Source organism: Podarcis raffonei, chromosome 17 (assembly GCF_027172205.1).
Source record: "Podarcis raffonei isolate rPodRaf1 chromosome 17, rPodRaf1.pri, whole genome shotgun sequence".
Lineage (NCBI taxonomy): Eukaryota > Metazoa > Chordata > Lepidosauria > Squamata > Lacertidae > Podarcis > Podarcis raffonei.
The window spans coordinates 6,137,415-6,162,084 of record NC_070618.1 but is presented as its reverse complement, the minus strand read 5'-3'; the positions used below and the strand labels follow the sequence as shown (position 1 = coordinate 6,162,084).

The 24,670-nt window shown below is 48.7% G+C and overlaps 2 protein-coding genes and 1 long non-coding RNA gene across 4 annotated transcripts in view; 2 read left to right on the top strand and 1 right to left on the bottom strand.

The window, feature by feature from the left end:
- The window catches only part of FBXO10 (F-box protein 10), a 32,435-nt gene extending 11,963 nt beyond the window's left edge, over positions 1-20,472 (top strand). For both annotated transcript variants that reach the window (XM_053370534.1, XM_053370535.1), the window contains 8 exons: positions 4,495-4,644; positions 8,138-8,274; positions 12,013-12,083; positions 14,411-14,563; positions 15,363-15,638; positions 16,440-16,750; positions 19,338-19,519; positions 19,685-20,472. In XM_053370534.1, the coding sequence (XP_053226509.1) occupies positions 4,495-4,644; positions 8,138-8,274; positions 12,013-12,083; positions 14,411-14,563; positions 15,363-15,638; positions 16,440-16,750; positions 19,338-19,519; positions 19,685-19,862 (1,458 nt within the window). In that variant the 3' untranslated portion in view covers positions 19,863-20,472. The remainder of the gene's footprint in view (positions 1-4,494; positions 4,645-8,137; positions 8,275-12,012; positions 12,084-14,410; positions 14,564-15,362; positions 15,639-16,439; positions 16,751-19,337; positions 19,520-19,684) is intronic.
- The window catches only part of ZBTB5 (zinc finger and BTB domain containing 5), a 49,009-nt gene continuing 26,524 nt past the window's right edge, over positions 2,186-24,670 (top strand). Inside the window, exon 1 of the mRNA XM_053370542.1 lies at positions 2,186-2,194. The gene's annotated coding sequence lies outside the window, so the exon portion shown is untranslated. The remainder of the gene's footprint in view (positions 2,195-24,670) is intronic.
- On the bottom strand, positions 10,005-12,812 carry LOC128404718 (uncharacterized). Its single transcript, XR_008328155.1, has 2 exons — positions 11,944-12,812; positions 10,005-10,136 (listed from the first exon to the last, which is right to left on the bottom strand). It is a non-coding gene; the product is annotated as an uncharacterized LOC128404718 (long non-coding RNA).

Genomic DNA, 24,670 nt, shown 5'->3' with positions numbered 1-24,670 from the left:
TAAGAACAGTTTCAGGTTAAGAACAGACCTCTGGAACGAATTAAGTTCTTAACCCGAGGTACCACTTTAGTTTATACCAGCGGTAGCCAATGTGATGCCTTCCAGCTCTTTTGGGCTACAGCACCCATTAGCCTAAGCCAGCATAGTTAATGGTCGGGGATGATGGGAGTTGCAGTCTGCAACATTGGCTACTTCCAGCTTATGCCATAGCGGGTTTGTAAGCCTTAAGGTATCACAGGAGTCTTTGTCAATTTTGCCGCACCAGCCTCAACATGATGCCTCTTCTGGGAACATGGAAATGGAGGGATGGCCTTCGCCGATTGTGGAGGACGGCGTAAGCATTCTCTGTCTCGCCCCTGGATTTGCTCCTTTGCAACAAAAGCATCGAGAAGTGCAGAAGTCAAACCGGGAGATGTCATTTGTCAGTGCAGGACTCCTGCGCTCTGCGCGTTCGGCTTAGCTGATGAGTGAAACATTAAGTGGGGGTTTGTGTGCCGTTCGTTACGCAGCTATTGTTCCCGGGTGAAATGCTCTGCAATTACACCTGCATTTTTCTGAGCAGCGTTCAGCCTGCCGTTCCAAGCCAGCAATTTGCTGCTCGCTTGTTTCATAGAGGAGGGAGGGAGGAAAGGAAGCAGAGGGAAGTTTGTTTTCTTGGCTTTTAAGAACAGAACTTTGAACAGAAGCAGAGGCTTTTTTCTTAAAGGAATGTGTACTTTTTAAAGATGGAATCCCATTTGTTTTGGTTCCTAGTCCACTGCATCCCCAAAACCTTGAAGGGCAGCGAGAAACGACTCTGTATCTCATTCATTTTCCTAACATTGTGAAGTGCAGTTTAAGTTGCAGGAGTGAAGTTATGGGGAACTAAGCAGAGGGCCTTCTCGGCAGTGGCACCTTCCCATCAAATGTCATGGAGATTTAAGTAACTACATACCCTATTTTTCGCTCCATGAGGCGCACCTGACCATAAGGCGCACCTACTTTTTTTTGGGGGGGGGGTGAATTCAAGAAAAAAAATATTATTTAAAGGGAGCGCTGAGCAGAGCCTGTATGCATCCCAGGCTCTGCTCAGCGCTCCCTTTTATGACCTGTGTGGAGCGTGTGTGCGGCGCTTGCAGGCTTTTCTTGGGGAAAAGCCCCCAAGAGCCACACACACACACTCCGTGCAGCTCTTGAAAGGGAGCGCAGCTCTTGGGGGCTTTTGCGGGAGGTGGGGGAAGTGAGAGAGCCTCGCTCTGTCCCTTCCCCCACCTCCCGCAAAAGCCAGGGATAGCCACGCAAAGCCTCCCCAGGGCAGCGGGATGAAGACTCCCTGCTGCCCTGCGGAGGCTTCGCGGGCTACCCCAGAGCTGCTCAGGAGCTTGTTGCGGCTGGCGGGGGAAGCCCAGGTTCCCCCCCCAGCCCCAAAAAGCAGGTTGGGGGGCTGGCGGTGGGGGGAAGCCCGGCTTCTCCCCCCCCAGCCCCAAAAAGCAGCCCCAAAGCCCAGTGCCTCCCTTAGTCAGCTTTGGGATGGCAGCATGAGAGTTGAAGGGCGTGTGTCAAATGTTGACGAGAGCTGCATGTTGGATCGCCCTGCTCTAGTGGAAGCTGGTGTAAGGACACCCATTAGGGATTTCCTTCCCCTCCCAAATTTGCCACGAACCCCCAGAAACTGTGCAGATGGAGGAGATGGGAGATTGTTCCGTCAGCGGGAATGCTTGTGTTGATGGACCGATCGCATCAGTGCGATGTGAAATTCCACCCAGAGTCTCCGTTCAACCATACAGGACATACGTCACGATATACCTAATAAAAATGTCCGTATTTACATGTTTAGGATGTACGATTACATGGAGAGTGGCTCACGAATTGGTAGCTAGATTACCGGTTGCCTGGCTCTCACCAAACAGTTGTTGCAGGCCAGTAACTTGTGTGGCGTTGCTTACGAGGCTGACCTTGGCGTCCGTCTCCTCCACCCCTGGCCCGGCTGAATGATTCCGTAAGTCCCCGAGGTGGATCCGTCCCGGTCAGAAATTAAGAGAGCTGTAAACACCTGTCATCCTATTAACTGTTATGGGGATAACCACAGTATTTTCTGTTAATGCGTCGGAGAGCCGAGCTTAGCATTCTAATCGGAGCTTGACCTCCATGCCAGGTCAATGGTGAGTGACTAATAAGGAGAGGAGCACAGCCATCTCTCCCCCCCCCCGCCCCGGTTCCAGCATTTTAATTAACGGATTGGGGGGCGAGCCACCTTTTCAAATGAGCAAATAAAGGCGGCGTAATTTAATTATAATCTTTGATACGCGGCGCTTACCAAGGCGAGGATATTGCAATTTGTAGATTTATTCCTTTACGCTTGTCAGACATGGGTTTAAAGGTTTATTCGACTGGAATGGAATTAGGCAGCGCGGTACGCATGAATATCTAAACCACTTACATGCGCAAATAAAACAATGGCGGGATTGAAAGCGTCTCTTCACTTTTCACTTTCGCCAGCCTGCGTAGATTATGATGCTCCAGGGTGTGTGTGTGTGTGTGTGTTTGCTTTCGGTCTCCTCTTGCTCTGTAAACCAGGAACTTCAGAACTGTGTGTGGTGGGACTGCTGGCATACTGTGAGTTCAAAGTGTCCCCGCACTGAGGAGGCGGCCTGCCGCTTCTCTGCATGATTTACTGCTCTCGTCTTGCTTCCTTCTGCACAGCTTTCGTTCTGTCGTTCTTAATGCACATAAGGTATTCACCTGGGAGGAGTGCACCACCTGTATGTTTTCTACTCAGTCACTGTTCTGAAAACAGTGATGCGGAGCGGAATATATTTTCTGGAATATTTTCCAGTGCTTTGTCCTTCGACAGAGAACGTTCCACTTCCTAAGTTCATATGTAAGAATGAATGGGTGTCAGCTTTTAATAAATATCAGGCGAGCTTGGCAGTTTCAGCGTTTTCCTAAGCTTTCTTTACTAAATGCAAGTTCAGTGGTACCTCAGTTTAAGTACTTAATTCGTTCCGGAGGTCCGTTCTTAACCTGAAACTGTTCTTAACCTGAAGCACCACTTTAGCTAATGGGGCCTCCTGCTGCCGCTGCGCCGCCGGAGCATGATTTCTGTTCTCATCCTGAAGCAAAGTTCTTAACCTGAGGTACTATTTCTGGGTTAGTGGAGTCTGTAACCTGAAGCGTATGTAACCTGAAGCATATGTAACCCGAGGTACCACTATAAAACAAATGGGCTTAATTTAGATCCCTCTCTAGGGCAGTGGTAACCAACATTGTGCCCTGTGGCTGTCATTGGACTCCATCTCCGATCATCCGTAACCAAGAATGGTAATTGATCAGGGATGATGGGATCTGTAGTTCAACAACATCTGAATGGCACCACATTGGCCATCCCTGCTCTAGGGCATCAGAACAATTTCTGAGTCAAATTATTCCATGCAAATTACTCTAACCTGCATAAGACTTTTTAAACAGTGCATTATCAGCAAGACTGAACAACAAAAAAACACCCAGCTTATGATTCCCCACCCTTTTCAGAGTCTTCGGAGTAAGACCATCAAATTTTGTCCAAAGCACATGATTTCTCCCAGAGTCTTTTCCCCGAGAACTCCTCCCCATAACTATCTGGGATATTTTTCCAACTCAACATTTCCCTCTTAAAAACTAAGGGGGGAAAGTCTGTGTGTCCTATGGAGCGATTGCAGGGGGGAGGCAGGCAGGAAAAGCTCCCAAGAGCCGCACACAAGCTTCACGTGGCTCTTGCGAGCTTTTCCCCAGGAGGGAGAAGGGACTGACGCGGCCAGTCAGTCCCTTCTCCCTCCTTGTAGAAAAGCCCACAGGAGCTGCGCGCTCCTTAAAGGGTGCGTGGCTCCTGTGGGGTTTTGCGGGAGGTGGGGGAATTGCCATAGCCATGCGCAGCCTCTCCAGCCGGGAGAGGTTGCACAAGGCTAAAGAGGAAGCCAAGGCAGCGAGCGGGATGGATCGTGCTCGCTGCCTTGGCTTCTTTAACCGCGCTGGAGAGGTTTAGCTCCCGGCTGGAGAGGTTGCGCGGCTGTGGCAGGAGCCAAGACAGCCAGCGGGATGGGGGGGGGACCCGGGCTTCCCCCGCAGCCCCGAGAAGCTCTGGGAGAAGCGGACAGGCTTTTTCTTGATTTCCCCCCTCTAAAAACTAGGTGCGTCTTGTGGTCCGGTGCGTCCTATAGAGCGAAAAATACGGTATGCAGGCACAGTAAAACAGGGAGCAGATGAGCTGCGGTGCTGTCCCTCATTTCCCCTCGATGTACACAAGTGGTAAGGATGGCTGAATAGCGTCAAACGAGAATAGAGACTTCCTTAGGGAAGGCCATCAAAGCAATTTGAGGCAGAGGCAAGATTCAAATTAGGGACTTCTTGCATCACATCTCAGTCTCGACCTTGTTTTGTTTGACCATCTCAGCCTGACAAACGCTGATGTCTGTGCGCTCGTAGCAAGCTCCTCCTCTGCTTTTTTCTAGAAATGCATTTGCCTTTTCTTTCCTTTAGATCGTCATGCTGAAGAATGACATTCACCACTGCAAGACCTCCGGGATATTTCTGCGCCTCGGGGCGGGAGGCTTGATTGCAGAAAACAACATCCATTCCAACTGCGAAGCCGGCCTGGACATTCGGAAGGGAGCCAACCCTCTGATCCTGGTATTGACCCTTGTGTGCTCGGGTTTTTACCCAAAGAGCTTGACGCAACAAACTTGGGATTCGCCTAACACAAATGTTTGGTGAATGTGGGCATTCGTAAGAGAGAAGCAACAGGCGGGAGGCAGGTGCTTACCCCTCTCCCTGCAAGTCTCCCTCCCCAGGGCACTTTTCCTCCTAGCTGGAGTCTTAAGCTGGAAAAAGGGCCTGGCTGGGAAGGAAAGGAGCCTGGGGCAGAGGTTGCATGGAGGGGTGTAAAGCCAAGCAGTCACACCCGTAAACACTTCTCCCCAGTGTAAAAAGGTAAAGGTAAAGGTACCCCTGCCCGTACGGGCCAGTCTTGCCAGACTCTAGGGTTGTGCGCCCATCTCACTCTATAGGCTGGGGGGCCAGCGCTGTCCGCAGACACTTCCGGGTCACGTGGCCAGCATGACAAGCTGCATCTGGCTCGCCAGCGCAGCACACGGAACACCGTTTACCTTCCTGCTGGTAAGCGGTCCCTATTTATCTACTTGCACCCGGGGGTGCTTTCGAACTGCTAGGTTGGCAGGCGCTGGGACCGAGCAACGGGAGCGCACCCCGCCGCGGGGATTCGAACCGCTGACCTTTCGATCGGCAAGTCCTAGGCGCTGAGGCTTTAACCCACAGCGCCACCCGCGTCCCTCTCCCCAGTGTATGCCTCCCCAAATTCACATTATGCTGCAGCCAGAGTCTTGGGAATCCCATGTTTGCTGCATAATGTGACAGCTGCTTTTGACCTAAGGCAGCGGTTCTCAACCTGTGGGTCCCCAGATGTTGTTGGACTACAACTCCCATCATCCCTGAGCTCTGGCCTTGCTAGCTGGGGTGATGGGAGTTGTAGTTCAACAAAATCTGGGAACCCACAGGTTGGGAAAGGCTGATCTACGGCTACTTGTTTTATCCTCAAATTCTTCCTATGTTTGCATGAAAAACCTGTAGCTCTCAGCTACTCCCTTCCAGTAAGTTTTAGGTTATCCCCATGCCACGCTAAAGATGTTGGAACTCCGTAATGATCAAGCAGCTTTCATTGCCGTCCAAGAGCCCAAACAAGTTATTAATTAGTTATTAGTTATTAATTAGTTGTTATTAGTTATTAGTTATTATTGGGATGTGGATGGTGCTGTGGGTTAAACCACAGAGCCTAGGACTTGCCAATCAGAAGGTCGGCGGTTTGAATCCCCGCGACGGGGTGAGCTCCTGTTGCTCGGTCCCTGCTCCTGCCAACCTAGCAGTTCAAAAGCACGTCAAAGTGCAAGTAGATAAATAGGTACTGCTCTGGCGGGAAGGTAAACAGCATTTCCGTGCGCTGCTCTGGTTCGCCAGAAGCGGCTTAGTCATGCTGGCCACATGACCCAGAAGCTGTACGCCGGCTCCCTCGGCCAATAAAGCGAGATGAGCGCCGCAACCCCAGTGTCGGTCACGACTGGACCTAATGGTCAGGGGTCCCTTTACCTTTAATTAGTTATTATTAGGGAAGTTTTTAATGTTTGAGGTTTCATCATGTTTTAAATATTCTGTTGGAATCCACCCAGAGTGGCTAGGGAAACCCAGCCAGATGGGCGGGGTATAAAGAATAAATTAATATTATTATTTGGGTTGTGTTCTGTCCCCGCTACTGTAGAGCTTTTCCTAGTGTTGTGCAAGAGGGAGGCACCATTAGTGAGAGGCTCTGTCCTTGCACAGTGCAAGAAGGTGTGGACCTAGGCTTGCTGATGGACAGCAGCCTTCCTTTAAGGAGGAGCAAGCAATTCAGAATTGAATCAGCTGCCCAAGACAAGGGCTGGAGGGACTGGAGACACTTCCCATTTATTCTGACCTGTCGGTGCAAGGAGGTTTCCTTGCCTGATGTGCTTCATTCCCCTGCATTCTTTCCTTACCCTTCTTTGGATAGAAAACATAGTGGACCAAACCTTTTCCTGTCCATTGTGGTCCTGATTCCTCACAATACAGTGGCATGGGATGATAGGTTGGTGACTTTTAATGGCTCATTCAGATATTTATAAAAAACATTTATCCCATCCTCAGTCAAACTGTTCTCAGGGCAGTGTCAAAGAACCCATTTAAAGCAGTACAGTGGACTCTCGGGTTGTGAACGTGATCCGTGCGGGAGGCATGTTTGCAACCTGCAGCGTCCGCAACCCGCGCATAACTGTCAACTTTCAGATTTGAAAATAAGGGATCAGCAGCCTCGAAAATATGGGATCAGCAGCCTCACCTGTCCCGGAGACAGTCTACGGGATATCTAACAATCCAAAATAGCAGCGGGATGCAGTGGGAAACAGCGCTGGAATAAGGGAATTTCCCGCAAAAAAAGGGAAGCTTGACAGCTATGAACCCGCGGTGCCGTGTCTGCGCACGCGTGGGTTGCAATTCGGCACTCACGCGCAAAGCATGATTTAGCACTTCTGCGCATGCACGGCCGCCGAAACCCGGGAGTAACCTGTTTCAGTACTTCTGGGTTTCGGCGGGTTCGTAACCAGAAAAAACACAACCTGAAGCGTCTGTAACCTGAGGTATGACTGTACTGTAATTCCACCAGGAAAACAAAAAGCTGGCAAAAGAACAAATAATCTTAGAACACTGAGTAGCTGGTTTCTGTTATTACATAGTGGAGTGGTAATTCAAAAATGCCTGAGAAAATTGCCATGTTTTAACCTGGTGTCCAAATTGAGCTGATATTGGTGCTAGGCAGGCCTCAGAGGGGAGGGTGTTCTGAAGTTGGGGTGCCCCCAGAGGAAAGACCTCTGAATAAATGGGGCACGTGTAAAAAATTGAGGAGACCCGGCAAGATGGTCTCCGACTTGCGTTTGGAATTTTAGCTGGCTCACTCACCCCCAAAATCGGATCTACAAATGTAACATTGGCCTGTGGATGCCATTATTCTCTCTGCCCGCAGGAGCTAGGGTTGCTAACTGACCAGGAAAAGAAGAAGAAATCCTGCCTGGCCAACTCCTGTGCCTTTTTAACAGCAGTTTAATCTGCAGAAATCAGTAGGTGAGGCTTTTTACACAGCAAGAAACTAAAACAACATCACTTGCTAACGACTGCATATTAAAAGCCACAGCTGAGACACAACTGAGAAGCTGCTAAGAGCTGGTTGATCCAATAAGCCTTTACCCTCTCCTTTATTCCTGTCCAGCAAAATTGGGAATTGGTGGACGAGATTATGTATTTATCTGAGTAACGGGGCCAAGGTAGGATGGGAGCCCTTTTGATTTCCATATCGAGTGGCTGCTATAGAGGCAGAAGGCTTAGTCACAGCCAAAATGCCAGGCCTTCTCCAAGGAGACACAAAATTGGGCTCTTCCGCTCGAAAACAAACCACTTCCAGCTTTGAAAGAGCTGGGCGCTTTTGTCCGGAGGCTTGCTGACCTTTCTGCTATTGTACTGAGTCCTTGACTTTTCTGTGGCTGATCTCCCTCTCCTGCTTTCTATTTTTCATTCCTCTTGTGCTTGTGCATAAATCAAACGGCAGTGTAATAGGATCCACGGCGGCCTTCGCTCCGGCATCGTTGTCCTTGGCAACGGGAAAGGCATCATCCGTAGCAATCAAATATATGGAAATAAAGAGGCTGGCATTTACATCCTGTATAACGGCAACCCTCTGGTGAGGTAAGTTATTCAACAGCAGCATTTCTTGCTGTTTTTTGGATGTCGGTTTGAAACAATACACCCACACGTCCTCCATGCAGCTAAAGATCAGGAAAGTTTATTATTATTATTAAGAACACTGACAGGGAGATGAAGTCTTTAGGCCAATGTACCTGCGCGGGTGGCGCTGTGGGTTAAACCACAGAGCCTAGGACTTGCTGATCAGAAGGTCGGCGGTTTGAATCCCTGCGTCAGGGTGAGCTCCTGTTGCTCGGTCCCTGCTCTTGCCAACCTAGCAGTTCGAAAGCACGTCAAAGTGCAAGTAGATAAATAGGTACCGCTCCAGCGGGAAGGTAAACGGTGTTTCCATGCGCTGCTCTGGTTCACCAGAAGTGGCTTAGTAATGCTGGCCACATGACCCGGAAGCTGTACGCCGGCTCCCTCGGCCAATAAAGCGAGATGAGCACTGCAACCCCAGAGTCGGCCACGACTGGACCAAATGGTCAGGGGTCCCTTTACATTTACCTTTACCTGTCTTTGCAGTCGCTTTGTAGGGAAGTAGCTTTCATACTGTGTGTTCTGGGCAAATCTAAGGTTGCTGATGTAGAATGTCAAGCAATTTTTCCCACTCTGTGGGGCTACCTTTGAAGGTGACTTGGAAACTACAACTAATCCAGAATGCAGCAGCTAGACTGGTGACTGGGAGTGGTCACCAAGACCATATAACACCAGTCCTGAAAGACCTGCATTGGCTCCCAGTATGTTTCCGAGCACAATTCAAAGTGTTGGTGCTGACCTTTAAAGCCCTAAATGGCCTCGGCCCAGTATACCTGAAGGAGCATCTCCACCTCCATCATTCAGCCCGGACACTGAGGTCCAGCTCCGAGGGCCTTCTGGCGGTCCCCTCACTGCTAGAAGCAAAGTTACAGGGAACCAGGCAGAGGGCCTTCTCAGTAGTGGCCCCCTCCCTGTGGAACACTCTGCCGTCAGATCTCAAGGAAATAAACAAGTATCTGGCTTTTAGGAGACACCTGAAGGCAGCCCTGTTTAGGGAAGCTTTTAATGTTTGATGTCTTGCTATATTTTAATTTGTTGGAAGCCACCCAGAGTGGCCGGGGTAACCCAGTCAGATGGGCAGCATATAAAAAATGGTTGTTCTTCCCAGAAAGGCAGCTTTCCCTCACACAGTCCTGCAGCAGCGGATCGTGGTTCATGCAAGGGCAGTTGTCCATCCCAATAGGACATGGCCTGAGGGTGTGTAGCGATGGGATGGGGAATCCGTGGCTCTTCAGACATTGCTAGCTTCCAAGTTGTGGCAATTTCAGACCACCTTGCCAACGCACAAAGGGGGATGGGAGCCATACTCTGACAATAGCTGAGTGGCCCCAGTGTTCTCCATCCCTGGCACAGGGCTACTTTTGGTAGGCAGTCGATAGAGCCAGTGTGGCGAAATGGCTAGAGTTCAAATAAACCAGAGTTTGAATCCCAACTTGGCCATGAAGTTCAGTTCATCACCCTCCAGGTTGTGCTATTTGCAAACTTGGGAGTCTGTAGGGCATGCAAACCTGATACTGATTTATTGGCGGTTCTTGTTTTGAGATGAATGTCGGAGCTGTGCTGCGAATGCAACATCAGACACTTCTTGCAGGAAAACAACAGCCCCACAACGCTCTTCCAAAACACAAAGCAACCTAGACAGGCTTAAGCATCCGTTTGGGAACGGCTTGTTCCAGCATAATAGCTCGACTGACAAGTGTGAAACAGATTTTATTAATCTGCAAACCATAAGGGTCACGACTGGGCTGAAACAGACCTGTCAAATAAGTAGCAATTTCTAAATAGGCAGCTGTCTTGTCTGGTGATTATGATGCAGCGAATGAAGTCTAGAGGAAATGAACATAAAAGAAGAAGGGAGCTCAGAACGGAGACATTAATTTCTCTTCCTAGACAACGCTGTCAGCAGCATGCTCATCAAAACAAAAAACCCTGCAAGTCTATTATAATTGAGATCAGTTTGTCCCTGCTAAAACAAGAGGCATTTGACTTGATCTTGCCTAGTGTTTTTGTTGCGGGAGATGAAGCTTGTTGTTCTTAAGAAGATATTATTGCTACGCTAATTATTCCCAAGCAGCCCTGAATGTATTTCAAACAGAAGTCTCACTTGGGTCTTTGGACCAATCAGAAAGCTTGTTTCTCCGGCATTTTAAAGCCTCGATCCCAGAGGCATCCAGAGAATGGCTCTGGGAGATTCTCTTTAGGTTGACAGAGATCTCACCATATTATTATTCCCCCACAAAGATCATTTTCAGAGAAGCGATGGGGACAGGGTGGAAATAAGCACTGCTTGTTCTCCTTGATCTCTCAGCAGCTTTCAATACTGTTTTTAAAAATAATAATAATAAAAAATTTTAATTGAAGTAAGCAAATCAATACTATAAAAAACTCCCAGAATATTCAAGGGCTCAGGCTGTCATAATGAAAAACAACTGCCTCATGTTAAGGACACTCAGCTACCATACTCTTTGCTGATACCTTTTGGAACTTCTGCCTTCAGTCTGACAACAGCAAAGTTTAAGATAAGTTTTGAATTCAGATATGGTCACTTATTGGCATCTGGTGACAATCAAAATCATTTTTGGGTAACACTAAAATAAAACTGCTGTAATATTGTCTCCTGTGGAAATGTTGGCAGGCATTTGTTGAGATGGGTAAACTCTGTAGTAAAATCTCTTTAAAAAAAGATAGCCAATACTGTAAAAATAATAGCAGTACAAATGCAAAAAATGAAATGGTATACAGTGGTGCCCCGCAAGACGAACGCCTCGCAAGACGGAAAACCCGCTAGACGAAAGGGTTTTCCGTTTTGGAGGCGCTTCGCAAAACAAATTTCCCTATGGGCTTGCTTCGCAAGAAGAAAGCCCATAGGGAAATCCCCGGGGACCTCTTTTAAATGCTGGCCATCGGGAGCAAAGACTTTCGCCCACCGCCGGCCTTCACAAGAGGTCCTGGACCTCTTCTGAAGGCCGGCGGGGGGCAAAAGTCTTTGCTCCCCCCTGCCTGCCTTCCCGGGACAGCGGAGACTTCTCCGCTGTCCCGGGGCGATCTTAAAATGATCGCTGCCACCCGCCAGCATTTTCAGATCGCCCCGGACAGCGGAGAAGTCTCCGCTGTCCTGGGGGCTTTTAAAATGCTGGCAGTCGGGAGGAAAGCCCTCCTGTCCCCGGAGCTTGGGGGGCGGGAGGTGGAGAGAAGGGCTTTTCTTCCCACCGCCAGCCTTCAGAACAGCCTTCTGAAGGCTGGCGGTGGGAAGAAAAGCCCTTGTCCCCCCCCCCCAGCCTTCAGAAGAGGTCGGGGGACAGACTGTCCCCGGACCTGGTCTGAAGGCGGTTTCCATAGGAACGCATTGATTGATTTTCAATGCATTCCTATGGGAAACCGTGCTTCGCAAGACGAAAAACTCGCAAGAAGAAAAAACTTGCGGAACGAATTAATTTCGTCTTGCGAGGCACCACTGTATTCTGGGAACTGCCCTGGGATGTTATGATGGGCAAAATATAAATTTAATCAATTAATTATCCAAAAAAGACATAAGCCAAGTACTTAGGAGTATTAGGAAAGCCAAATTTCACAGAGGGAGTTCTTTGTGTTTGCACTTGTGTAGAAGATAAAATCCCACCACTATTTTCTCACCTTGTGCTGTTATACAAATAAGCAAACTGTACAAAACACTGACAGTGTCTTCACCCCTTTTCATTCCAGTGGGAACCACATCTTCCAAGGCCTTGCTGCTGGCATTGCTGTGAACGAGAACGGAAGAGGCCAAATCACAGGTGTGGGAAGGAAAGCATTTCTGGGGCATGGGTTTGGGTTGGGCAAAAATTAACCTCCAAACAGTGAATCCTCATTTCAGTTTTGGCAGGGTTTTTGGCACACACACACACCCCACTACACTCCTGGGCAGGAAGGTCCCTAGCTCAGTGGCTGAGCAAGTAAGACTGGGAATGAATGTCAATTGCCTGAGCCACCCCCCCTGGAACTGCTGGCAGTCAGTGTAGACAATACTGAGTTTGATAAGGCTGATTTTGTATTGGGCAGCTTCCTCCACTTCTGTGCTTCAAGTTTCATGTGACAAGGTCTTGGTGGTCCTTTCCCATAACCCTGTAAGGTAGGCCAGTGTGCACATCCCCAACTTACAGAAGAGAGACTCTGGCTGCTTGCCTAAAGCCACCTTTTGACTTCTTGGCTGAAGTGCTGTTTGATCCATGGGCTTCCTAGCTCATAGGAGAGTCACTTCAGCACTGCTGCAGCTCTGAACAACAAAAGCCTGGTGACCACTTCAGGGTTATTTCTCTTGTCTGTTTGGCACCACCTGCCTCTCAGAACTTCCCTTTTTGAGTATGGCCAAAGTATTTCCTTAGTGCAGAGCTTTCCAAACTTTTCACGTTGGGGACACACTTTTTGGACGTGCATCATTCCACGACATAGCAGTTCAGCTTTACTAGCAAGCCGGAGGTTAAACGAACCCTTTCCAGCCCCAGGAGGAGTGCGGGGAGCATTTGTGCGACACACCTACTCACTGACACACTAAATTGTTGCGGCACACAGTTTGGAAAGCTTTCCTTTAGTGGTCTGTCACTGCAGCTCCTGGTCTATCGTAGTAGCCAAGGATCTGCGCTGGAAAGAGAACGCTCTCCCTCTTTCTCCTGTTCCCCCTTCTTCTCATAACAAAACAAAACAAAAGGTAAAGGACCCCTGGACGGTAAAGTCCAGTCAAAGTTGACTATGGGGTTGTGGCGCTCTTCTCGCTTTCTGGCCGAGGGAGCCGGCGTTTGTCCACAGACAGCTTTTCCGGGTCATGTGGCCAGCATGACTAAAGTGCTTCTGGCACAACAGAGCACCGTGGCAGAAGCCAGAGTGCATGGAAATGCCATTTACCTTCCCGCTACAGTGGTAGCTATTTATCTACTTTCACTGGTATGCTTTTGGACTGCTGGGTTGGCAGGAGCTGGGGCAGAACAACGGGAGCTCACCCTGTCGCACAGTTTTGAACTGCCAACCTTCTGATGGGCAATCCCAAGAGTCTCAGTGGTTTAGACCACAGCGCGATTGTCAGAGCTGCCCTAGGTCCCAGCTCACAAAGGACCAACGCCGCTTCGTTGTTAAGTATAAAAGTCTTTATTGAAGTTCAGTTTCACTTCCACAGCCGCAGCGCGCAGCCCTACGTCTCAAACTCTAGACCGCCGAAGCTCCGTCTGAATCTCCTCCCCCCTGACACCAGTTTAAGACTCTAGCCTTGCTCCACCTCTTCCTTTGTTCTTTCCTCCTCTGGGTCCGCCTGTCCGTCGGGGTCTCGCCCTTCCTAGACTCTTCTGACGCTGAGTCCCCTGAATCTTCCCCCTCCCTCCGGCGGGCTTTAGGACCTGGTTCCCAATCCGGGTTTCCTGCTGTCCCACGCGCCTGTACATTCGAACTTGGCGCGCGTGCCCAGCCTCCCACCTTCCTTCTTACCGTTACACTGCTGCTGTCACTGCTTCCCCCTTCGGGGAGGCTAGCTGGAACTGACCTCCCCTCCGTTTCCCCACTTTCCGATGGAGGCGTGGTCAGCCCTGACTCATCTTCTCTCCCTGCTGGAGGAGACGCTGGTCCTGACACATGTGACTCTTCCCCCCCACTACGCTCTGGTGGGGAAGCTGGTCCTGATCCCCTGCTGCTGCTTTGGGAGTCCCCGCTGGCCCCTTGCTTCTGGTGCGTCCCCCCTGGGACCCCCCTTGCCCTCACCATCGGCGCCCCCTTCTGGGAATCTTCTGATTCGCTGGAGAAGCTCATGGAATCTCTCGGGTCACTGTCATACTCCCCTACGCTGCCCTCGGATTCCTCCCCTTCGCTCTCCATTTCCTCTCTCCCCTGTGCTTCTGCTCCTGAGCCCCTGACAGCGATCCTCATCCTTCATAACAAACACAACAATAACCTTTCATAACAACAAGCATTTTGCTAGCTACGTGCTGGATGATGACACAGCCTTGGGCTGCCTCAGGTTGATGCAGAAGTCGAGGTAGAAACCGGCTTGACGTGAAATAGTCTTTTCACTTCATTCCTTCAGTGCTCCTTGGATAATTGGCAGTCCTTTGTTTACCCTTCCTTCCTTAAACTGCTTTAGAAAACGTCATCCGGGAGAACCAGTGGGGAGGTACAGACATCCGCCGTGGAGGTGACCCTGTCCTCAGAAGTAACCTGATCTGCTGTGGCTATTCAGACGGCGTGGTGGTCGGGGAGCGTGGGAAAGGACTCATAGAAGGAAACACCATTTATGGTAAACCTCTGCTGACAGTGCGGTTATTACCCCCTCCCTATCCTTGTTTCCCTGGGTCTTGTGTGCTGAGTGTAGCAGAGCAGCTCTCCACAGACTGTTCTAGAATCCAGTTTCAAAATGGAGGATGGCCTGTCAGGGACTGGCTGGACGCAGTGGAATGGTGAGAGGCACCAGCTAGGGAACATCCAAGGGGAAAGGGCTCAGAGCCCAGGGTTGGGGGGCTGGTCAACAATGAGTCAGAGGGAGATGATGGGGAAGAGGAGATGTTGGAAGCTAAAGAGGAAACAAGGCTTTGTGAGCTTGGGAGAGGCTGTGGTAGAGGGAAGTCCGGAATCGGAGGCAGAAGCTGGAGAGGAGGGAGGCCAAGAAGCAGAGATGAGTCTGGCTGGGGAAGAGTCACAGGTGTCTTCCCCTCCTGCTGCAACTGGCTCTTGTCTCCCAGAACCAGTAGAGGCATGAAAAGGGCGGAGGAAAGGTTGGTTGCATACAGACGCAGTCTCCAATTGCCCGGGGAAAGCCTTGGAGAAGAGGGACTTGGATGTCTGTGGGGAGGCAGGGACTTCCTGTTTCAGCAACTGATTTTCATGGAGGAAGACCACCAGGAATGACCTGTCCTGCTTATTAGGCCTGACACTCAGCCCAGTCTGTGGAGATTCTGCCTCTCACCATTCCTCAGCCTCCAAGCAATTCAGGACACCTAGGACCCAGTTAACTCCCGGCCTAAGCTTCTTCAGTCTCTTGCACAATGTTACATCAGGAAGACAGGCCAATGTGCTTTCCCCCTCTTCTCTTGGCATAGGGAACAAGGGCTGCGGCGTCTGGATAATGTCCTCCAGCCTCCCGCACATTGCAAACAACCAAATCGGTCACAACAGCATCTATGGGATTGCGGTGTTTTGCCGCAAAGATGATGCTAATGAATACCTCGCCAACCAAGGGGGCAATGAGAACTTCAATGACGAAGGAGAAGCTGCCAACTGGGAGAATGAGCTGGAGAGTGAGGATGAGCGCGTGGTTATCCGGAGGCCAATCAGCGTGGCTCTTGTGGAGTCGAACAACATCAACCACAACGGAGGTGAGTGCTGGCCAGGAAAATTGTGTAGCCAGCCTTGTCCATGGGAAAGGCCAAAGAGGCTCCAAAGAAGCTTCTGAGTATTCCTTTTGGGAATAATAATAATAATAATAATAATAATAATAATAATAATTTATTACTTATACCTCTCCCATCTGGCTGGGTCTCCCTAGCCACTCTGGGTCTCAACAGAATATTAAAAACACCATAAAACATCAAACATTAAAAACTTCAGATGTCTTCTAAAAGTCAGATAGTTGCTTATTTCCTTGACGTCTGACAGGAGAGTGTTCCACAGGGTGGGTGCCACTACCGAGAAGGCCCTCTGCCTGGTTCCCTGTAGCTTTACTTCTTGCAGTCAGGGAACCGCCAGAAGACCCTCGGAGTTGGACCTCAGTGTCTGGGCTGAACGATAGGAGTGGAGACGTTCCATCAGGTATACTGGGAAGCTCCTGCAGAAACGCCACACTTGCCCCACCACCGGTTTCGGTGACTTATGGTGCCGCGATCCACCATGTGGCACGTGCCGCCTGCAACGTGATGCTGAGCTGCCATGCCAAAACACTATAAAGTGGTGCCGGAATATCACACCTTCCTTAAAATCATGATCCTAGCCATATAGCTGGGGTCTGTTTAACTGGGGGCAATTTTTGTTTTTAATGCAGATATTAACATTGTAGCATCTTAATCGTTTGACTTCAACGTAGGTGCATTTCCGGGTTTCTGTCCCTTCTTGCCCCAGGTTTTTGTCGTGGTGGTGGTTGTTTTGGTTAAGATAGGTTATTGATTTTCCTCCTCTCGTAGCTGCTGGCTTGTACATCAAGAGCAGTGAAGCCCTGAACATCATTGGAAACGCCATCCACGCCAACCACGACTGCGGGGTCTCCGTCTTCCAAAGCTCGCAGCTCACGAGAATCGCAAACAACAGCATCTCTTGCAATAGCCTGGGTGGAGTCGTGGTGGAAGCAGAGTGCCGGGTGGAGCTTCGTGGGAACGGCATTTATGACAACAGCAGCCACGGGGTGGCCTCCAAGGGCGAGGGAATCGTCACCGAGAATGACATTTTGGGCAATCAGGGCTGTGGCCTCAAGCTGCTGCAGGCAGCCGATATGAAGGTAGGTAGAGAAATAAAAGAGAACAAGGAATTACAGCTAAAGAATCCCTGGCAGGTGGCTTTCCATAGAATTACAAAGTTGGAAGGGACCGAAGAGTCATCTAAATAGTCATAAATAATCATTATGATGATTTGTGGTTATTTAGATGACTCATTATGATTATCTATATTTCACCAGTCCTTGCATGCACAAGTTACCTCATTTTTTCCCTTCCAGCAGTGATATTTATATGTGTGAAAGCTGCCCCATGTTCTGGAAGTCTGTTCCAAAACCAAAGTGTCCTTAAACCAAGGCGCACTTTCCCATAGAAAGTAATGCAAAATGGATCCCTTCGCGACTTTTAAAAACAACCCCTAAAACAGGAATTTAAAATGAATTTTACTATTTAACGAGACCATTGATCCATAAAATGAAAGCAATAATCACTGTAAAGGTAAAGGGACCCCTGACCATTAGGTCCAGTCATGACCGACTTTGGGGTTGCAGTGTTCATCTCGCTTTATTGGCCGAGGGAGCTGGCGTGCAGCTTCTGGGTCATGTGGCCAGCAGGACTAAGCTGCTTTTGGCAAACCAGAGCAGCGCACAGAAACGCCGTTTACCTTTCCGCCAGAGCAGTACCTATTTATCTACTTGCACTTTGACGTGCTTTCGAACTGCTAGGTTGGCAGGAGCAGGGACCGAGCAACGGGAGCTCACCCCGTCGTGGGGATTCGAACCGCCAACCTTCTGATCGGCAAGTCCTAGGCTCTGTGGTTTAACCCACAGCGCCACCCGGGTCCCTAATAATCAGTGTACTGTACTATAAAATAAATAAGACAGTATTGTAGATACTTGGTTCCAGGAGCACACTTGGAGAGCTAAGAAACTTCTGTGAACACCGCAAAATACCTATTTCACAGGAAGGAAGGAAAACGCGATGCTCAGAACCACCCCCACCCTGCCCCCAAAAGGAGTCAAAACACCTACACACACGTTCCCAAAGAAATAAAACAGACAAACGAGTTGCAACCAAACAACAACAAAATTCCCCAAAAAATCCCACATCGCTCAATTAAAAAAAAACAATTGCAAAAATGGGGAGGGGTGCAAAGTGCCCACACACCTCTATATTGAAAAGTGAGCACATTTTAATAGGAAGCCTAAGGGTTGTTTGTTGCCTCTGCTGTTTTTTACCATTTGCGTTCTGGCAAGAATCCATTGCCTACCCCAAGAGAAGTAGCAGAGCAAGTAAACAGGTTGGAACAGTCCTCAGAGAAGCAGGGGGGGAAACTGCTGCTGTGGAGAGAAATATAATGTTGAATGCGGTCCCAGAAAATGACAGGCGTGAAGGAGGCGAAAGAAATAAACAATTGGGAGAAGATGAGGATCTACATATCCATTCACTGACACCAAGAGCCCATAACACCTCAGCAACACACACACACAAACGTGCAAGTTCTGCAGTAGATATTTTTTAAAGGAAATTGTGTCTTAATTTGTGTACCAACCTCCAGGAAATGCTCCCATTTCTTTCTCAGTTGTTTTTAATAATCATAATCATAATAATTTATTATTTATACCCTTCCCATCTGGCTGAGTTTCCCCAGCCACTCTGGGCGGCTCCCAATCAAGTGTTAAAAACAGTACAACGTTAAATATTAAAAACTTCCCTGAACAGGGCTGCCTTCACATGTCTTTTAAAGATAGGATAGCTGCTTATTTCCTTCACATCTGAAGGGAGGATGTTCCACAGGGTGGGCGCCACTACCGAGAAGGCCCTCTGTCTGGTTCCCTGTAACCTCACTTCTCACAATGAGGGAACCGCCAGAAGGCCCTCGGTGCTGGATCTCAGTGTCTGGGCTGAACGATGGGGGTGGAGACGCTCCTTCAGGTATACTGGACCAAGGCCGTTTAAGGCTTTCAAGGTCAGCACCAACACTTTGAATTGTGCTGGGAAACGTACTGGGAGCCAGTGCAGATCTCTCAGAACCGGTGTCGATTCTTGTCAATTTCAGTATCGCCGTATAGTGGAATTTGAGTGTGTTTTGCGGCACCGGCGGCTGGTAATTTTACACAGTTTCCCACAGAACTGCTGTTGGCCAATTCCCTCTTGGACATGGGCATAACCAGAATTTTTCTTGTGGGGGTGGGTGGACAGGACACCCACCTGACCTCATCCTCTGTCTGGCTCAGATTTGGACTGAAATGTCTCAACCACAGTTGTTGTAAATTACTTTCTTTTGACCCCAAGTGCTCCAAAAAATCTGTCAAAATTTTCAGTCATTTGAAAACTTGGAAGTCAAAAAAGACAAACAGCACCAGGGAGTATCTTTCCTGCGGTTACTGAGTATGTTTTGCCAAATTACAAAGAACACACTTTTTTTCCATCTTATTGGAAAAAAACCCAACTAAATTAAAACAGGTTTTCTTGGATTTGCTGAAAACCTTATCACATAGGTCCCTGTCAAGCTGTCTTGGGCGCTTCTTCTTTAAATCACCTCCTTCTGGAAAACCAAATCGCTCTTTCTCTTCCAGAATGATGAATCATCTAATTTTGCTATTGGAGTACTATGTTACCAATAATTGTGTTCTCCTCTTTTCCTTCAAGGTTACCAAGAACAGAATCCACTCCTTTCGAGGTTATGCGATTGAGATGCTTGACCAGACCAAGGCCTTGGTGCAGGACAATGTGATTTTCCAAGGGAAGTCCAAAAAGAGCATTTTGCAGCAGGCCTCCGACACGGACGCCTCTGTCGTTCAAAGCAACAAGCTCCTGGCATTCAAGAAAAGGTAAGCCAGGTAGCCCTTTGGGAACTTGAGAATATGAGGGCCCTTATTCCATACAGCTGATGCCCTCTACATTTTAAGCATACCGTCTTTTTCCATGTGTAAGGCGGCGTTGATTCAGACTAGGTTATCTGACAAATGCCTTGTTATGTCTTCCTGTCCTTCCAGGTCGGACGTTGCCTGGACCCTGGAGAATCCCCCAGCACGGCCTCACATCGAAGGAGCCTCCAGAGGCGTATCAACATCTGGGAATAGTCAGAAAGTCTCAAACATGACCGCCAGGATAGCAGCTAGAGTGGATGGGGGATGCCATAGCAACGGGAGCATCTTTTGTACAATTGTGTGATCCTGGCCTTCCTCACGGGCCGCCCTGGAAAGTCACTTCCCCATGCGCGCTTGTTGCAGGAGTGAACGAGCTCATGTTCAGTTGCTTTTCAGCGCAGCGGCTACAGTACGATGGGAACGGAAATGGTTTTGCTGATTTTGCTCCCTGGCATGGTTGCTCCCTCACCTGTACCCTTACTTCAGGCCTCAGCTGCTGCCTCCTCCTCTTCCTTGTAGTCGTCTTCAGCTGTAGTCTTGTTTGTGAAGGGGACCCTTTGTGACATCAGCAGCCACCATGCCAACTCTCACTCCTGTCTGACTCCTCGTTGCCTTTTCCCTTAGTGACACTGGCTGCTCAAAATTTGCTCTGGGATTCGCCTAGTGGATGATGTCACAAAGGCTGTTGATGTCACAAAGCTGGGGAAACCAATACTTTCCCCTACATACAGCTTTTAAGCAGTGGAGAGAGGTTACAGGGTGCTGTGATGGGCTCCCTTCTAGGTGGAAGATTGAGAGCTTCCCAAAAAGTCTGTTACTTCCCCATAGTTTTCAGTCAGTACTTCTCCTACCCGTAAAAACAAAATGGTGGTGAGTAGGTAATAAATAGAAATGGGAGTGACATCATCATGGAAGATAAAGGTAAAGGGACCCCTTACCATTAGGTCCATTCGTGACCAACTCTGGGGTTGCGGAGCTCATCTCGCCTTATTGGCCGAGGGAGCCGGCGTACAGCTTCCGGGTCATGTGGCCAGCATGACAGCCGCTTCTGGCGAACCAGAGCAGCGCATGGAAACACCATTTACCTTCCCGCCACAGCGGTACCTATTTATCTACTTGCACTGGTGTACTTTCGAACTGCTAGGTTGGCAGGAGCAGGGACCAAGCAATGGGAGCTCACCCCGTCACGGGGATTCGAACCACCGACCTTCTGATTGGAAAGTTCTAGGCTCTGCGCCACCCACCTTTCCTTTCCCTCTTCCCTACCTACCTACCTACCTACCTACCTACACACACACACCCTTTTAGTGGTTGCCAAAAAGCCAGCTGGTCAAGTTGCCCCAGTAATGTTGACTATTCAGCCACGGAGCTGGTCTTTTTGATAAGACAGTGAAGCCTTGCTCAGAATGAATCTCCCTTTCCTCCATTGAATGTTAGTTTTGTTTTCTTCTGTGCTGGGAAGTGCTTGGACCACGGCAAAATAGGCCTATAAAGCAGACAGAATTGGAATATGCTGACTCTTCAAGAAGGCAAACGGATCACTGTTTCTATGCGGTTTTGCTGCGTGAAGTTTCAGCAGATGAACACAGCATCTATTGTACACTGCAAGAAGAAAAAAAACCTGTAACTTACTCTTGACTAGCAATGTCAAAATAACATGGTGTTGGTTTTTTAAAAAATGTACAAAAACGACCGACAGAATTGACTCCCAGGCAGCTGGCAACCATTTTCATGCCAGGGCAGCTCAGAACTTGAAATGATTTTATGCAAGAATGGCAAAGCTGCACGTTGTGCCTTTGAAAATTATCTGCAAGAGAAAATGGACCTGTACAATTATGGGGGAAGGTATTCATGGAACTCCTTGGCCTAAATAATGAGTTAGTTGAGTTGTTTCTTATTAGACACACGCAAAGCAGAAGCTGGATAGTGGTGAATAAATGGGGAGAAATATTTTGCTGCGCTCTTTTAATGAGACTCGGGGGGGGGGCCATGGTAGCCGTTCCTCTGGTCAAAGAGGGACTAGGATTAACCCCCTTTTATCTTGTAAGACTCCTCAGTCTTTCAACAGGTACACGGCAGGCAGACATGCAACAGGTGAAGCCCTCCCTATTACTTTCTGCATGTCAGGATCTGCAAACAGGATTTTTGCTTGTTTGCTTTAGTGAAACTGTTAAAAGCACCAAAACTGGGGGGATTGGTGGGGGTTGCCCAACATTAGGACACAATTCAGATGCTCCGGAGTTGATGGAAGGAAACTGTACAAGAACTGAAAAGCCACACTAAGCAGGTTAGAGGTGATAATTTTTTTTGTGCATTCAGAAATGGCAAACAAAGTAGGAATTGAATTTTTTTGCTTATATTATCCCATACCCAGCGGTGGCTCCCTGTGACTTGCCTATAGCATATGCACCCAGAGAAGGTTCTTTCTCTATATGTATATAGTTGAATTCTAACCCCTTGGGTTTCTCTGCGAAGTTGCCAACTTCTTTTCCATTTTAATGGCCTTCACTCTTGTGCCTTTAGCAGCACTTTGGCCTGCAGCAGGAAGGTCACTCAAAAGAACTCTTACTTAGAGTGACCACCAGAGTTTAAGGGAGTAGATTGACTACTAGTTCCGAATTAACTTTGCATGTGCAAGCAAAAACTTGTCTGAAAGAAGAATGCATACTGTGGGACTTGCTGGACTACAACTCCCATTATCCCCGACCGTTGGCCATGTTTGTTGGGGGCTGATGGGAGTCCAACGAGACCTGAAGTTCTGTTGGTTCCTCCTCCCTGCCTTACCTCTTGAAGAGAGCCTCTGAGGCCCCCCCTTTTATTGATACAAGAGCTGGATGGGCTGTGCACTGAGAGAGCAAAGATGGTAGCATTAGTTTTTAGTTGGCAGCACATACCAGTGACATGCATGAACAAGGACCGAACTGCCTTTTGTTTATATCTCATCAATGTGCAAGTTGGACTGGCTTATTCTGATGGCACGACATGGAACAGTTCTCTTGAGCGAAAACACTAGCACTCCTACATCTAAGGCAAGTCAAACTCTGCATAGCCAACAGGCCATGACAATAAATAGCTATGACCTTGCATGGAGCAAAAGAAACTGCCTTATTCCAGGTCAGACTACTTGTCCTAAAGCCCAAGATTGTCTACTCCAGGGCTGGCTAACCTGTCGCCCTCCAGGTGATATCTTGGATGTCAATTTCATCAAAACAAAAACAAAGCAAAATTTTAAAAATGAATTAAAACAATGCGTACATAAACAACACCTGTACACATGTCATGAGGGAATCTTCTTGGATGCAGTGTAGAAACTGCTTCTGTAGAAATTCCTTGCAGGATGTGGCTGCCATCCTCTCTCTACTTACTCCAGAGGAAGTACCACTGAAATGAGTGGCATATATTTTGGAATAAAAATGCACTAGACCAGCCCATGTCAGCCATAGAAGCAAACCAAGCTACAAATTATAAATGGGTCCTCAGATGCAGATCAAGATAGTTTGCAATGGACCCATTGAAACTAAATGGATCCTCGTTGCTTTAATGATATTTAGGCTATAATCCTATATCTGCTTCTCCAGGAGTAAGCGCCCTGCCACCCCAAATCAATGGGTCTTACTTTTGAGTAGACACAGGAAGGCTTGCCACAGCTAACCTTGGCTGGATCAGGGCCACAGACATCCCCTTTAAAAGCAACTGGATTTCAATCACAGAAGGCCACTAACCTTTCTAAAAACTTTGTAAGGCTTTTAACTTTGTGTCGGATTATGTGTTACAAGTTCCTTTTTTAAAAACAGAAGTTAAACATTCTATGTAAAGTTTTATGAAGGAAAACCTGTATATTGCAAGAATAAAAGATTCTATTTTAAACACCAAACACTTCTTAATTAACCGGCTTGTTAGATATTGTTAGACATGTTATGCAGACGGCCAGATGCAAAAGGACAGCATGGCTCCTATAATGTCAGCAGCAGGCATGTGGGTCCAGCTGTGGGAGGGAAGAGGTGCGCTGGGATCTGCTCAGCTACAGCAGGCCAGATCTGGACAGGCTTACAGTTCTGATTCCTAGCTGTCATTTCTTTCCATCTCTACAAAGTAGTGGGGATGCTTCAGTGAAACTAGAATTTTTGGTGGCATCAGCATTCAAACTCAGTGGGTCTTGTTTGGAGGAGAGATCAGTGGTGGACTACTAGATAGCATGTCTCATGGATAGGTTGGATGCAGAGGAATGGTGGGAGAACCAGCTGGGGAACCCCCAAGCGAAGAAGGCTCAGAGCCTGGGGAGTGGTGGTGGGACAACAATGTGTGGGCAGAGGGAGAAGATGGGGAAAAGGTGGTGTCAGAAGCTGAAGAGGTAACAGGGCTTGGTAAGCTGGGAGAATCTGTGGCAGACAGAAGTCCAGAATCAAGAGGCAGAAGCTGGAGCAGGAGAGGAGGGAGGCCAAGAGGCAGAGATGTCAGGCTGGGGAAGATTCACAGGTGTCTCCCCTTCCTGCTGCAACAAGTGACCTTCCCTGCTGGTCTCCCAGAACCAGAAGAGGCATGGAAAGGGCAGAGGGGAGGTTGGCTTCACATAGGTGCAATCTCCGATTGCTTGGAAAAAGCCCTGGAGAGAAGGGGACTTAGGGTGGTTGTGGGGAGGTGTGGGCCTTTGGTCTTGGCAACTGATCCATGGGGCAAGACCTACCGGGGGTGAGCTGTTGGGCTCCTTAGGTCTGATGCTCAGCCAAGTCTGTGAAGATCAGTTTTACTAATAAAGGGTTAACTCCAACTTGAACGGTGTGATTTACTGCTGGCTCGCTCTTTGACAGGACGACTATGTTTTGCTTCCGGTGTTATCGAGAGCAAATAAGTACCAGTTGTTGGGAATTGCAGGTGGGGAGGGTGTCACTGCACTCAGGTTGTGTTTGTCGGCTTCCCACCTGTGAGAACAACACACTAGACTAGATGAGCCTTGGGCCTGATCCTGCGGGGCTCTTCCGATCATATACAACAACAGGCACATGTATCTCCGTTTATGTGTGAAGAGGGTGGCTGTGTGTGCAGAGGGCCACCAAGACCACTTCTGATTACAGTTTGATGGCTGCTTCTCCATCAAAAGCATGACAGCCTGGT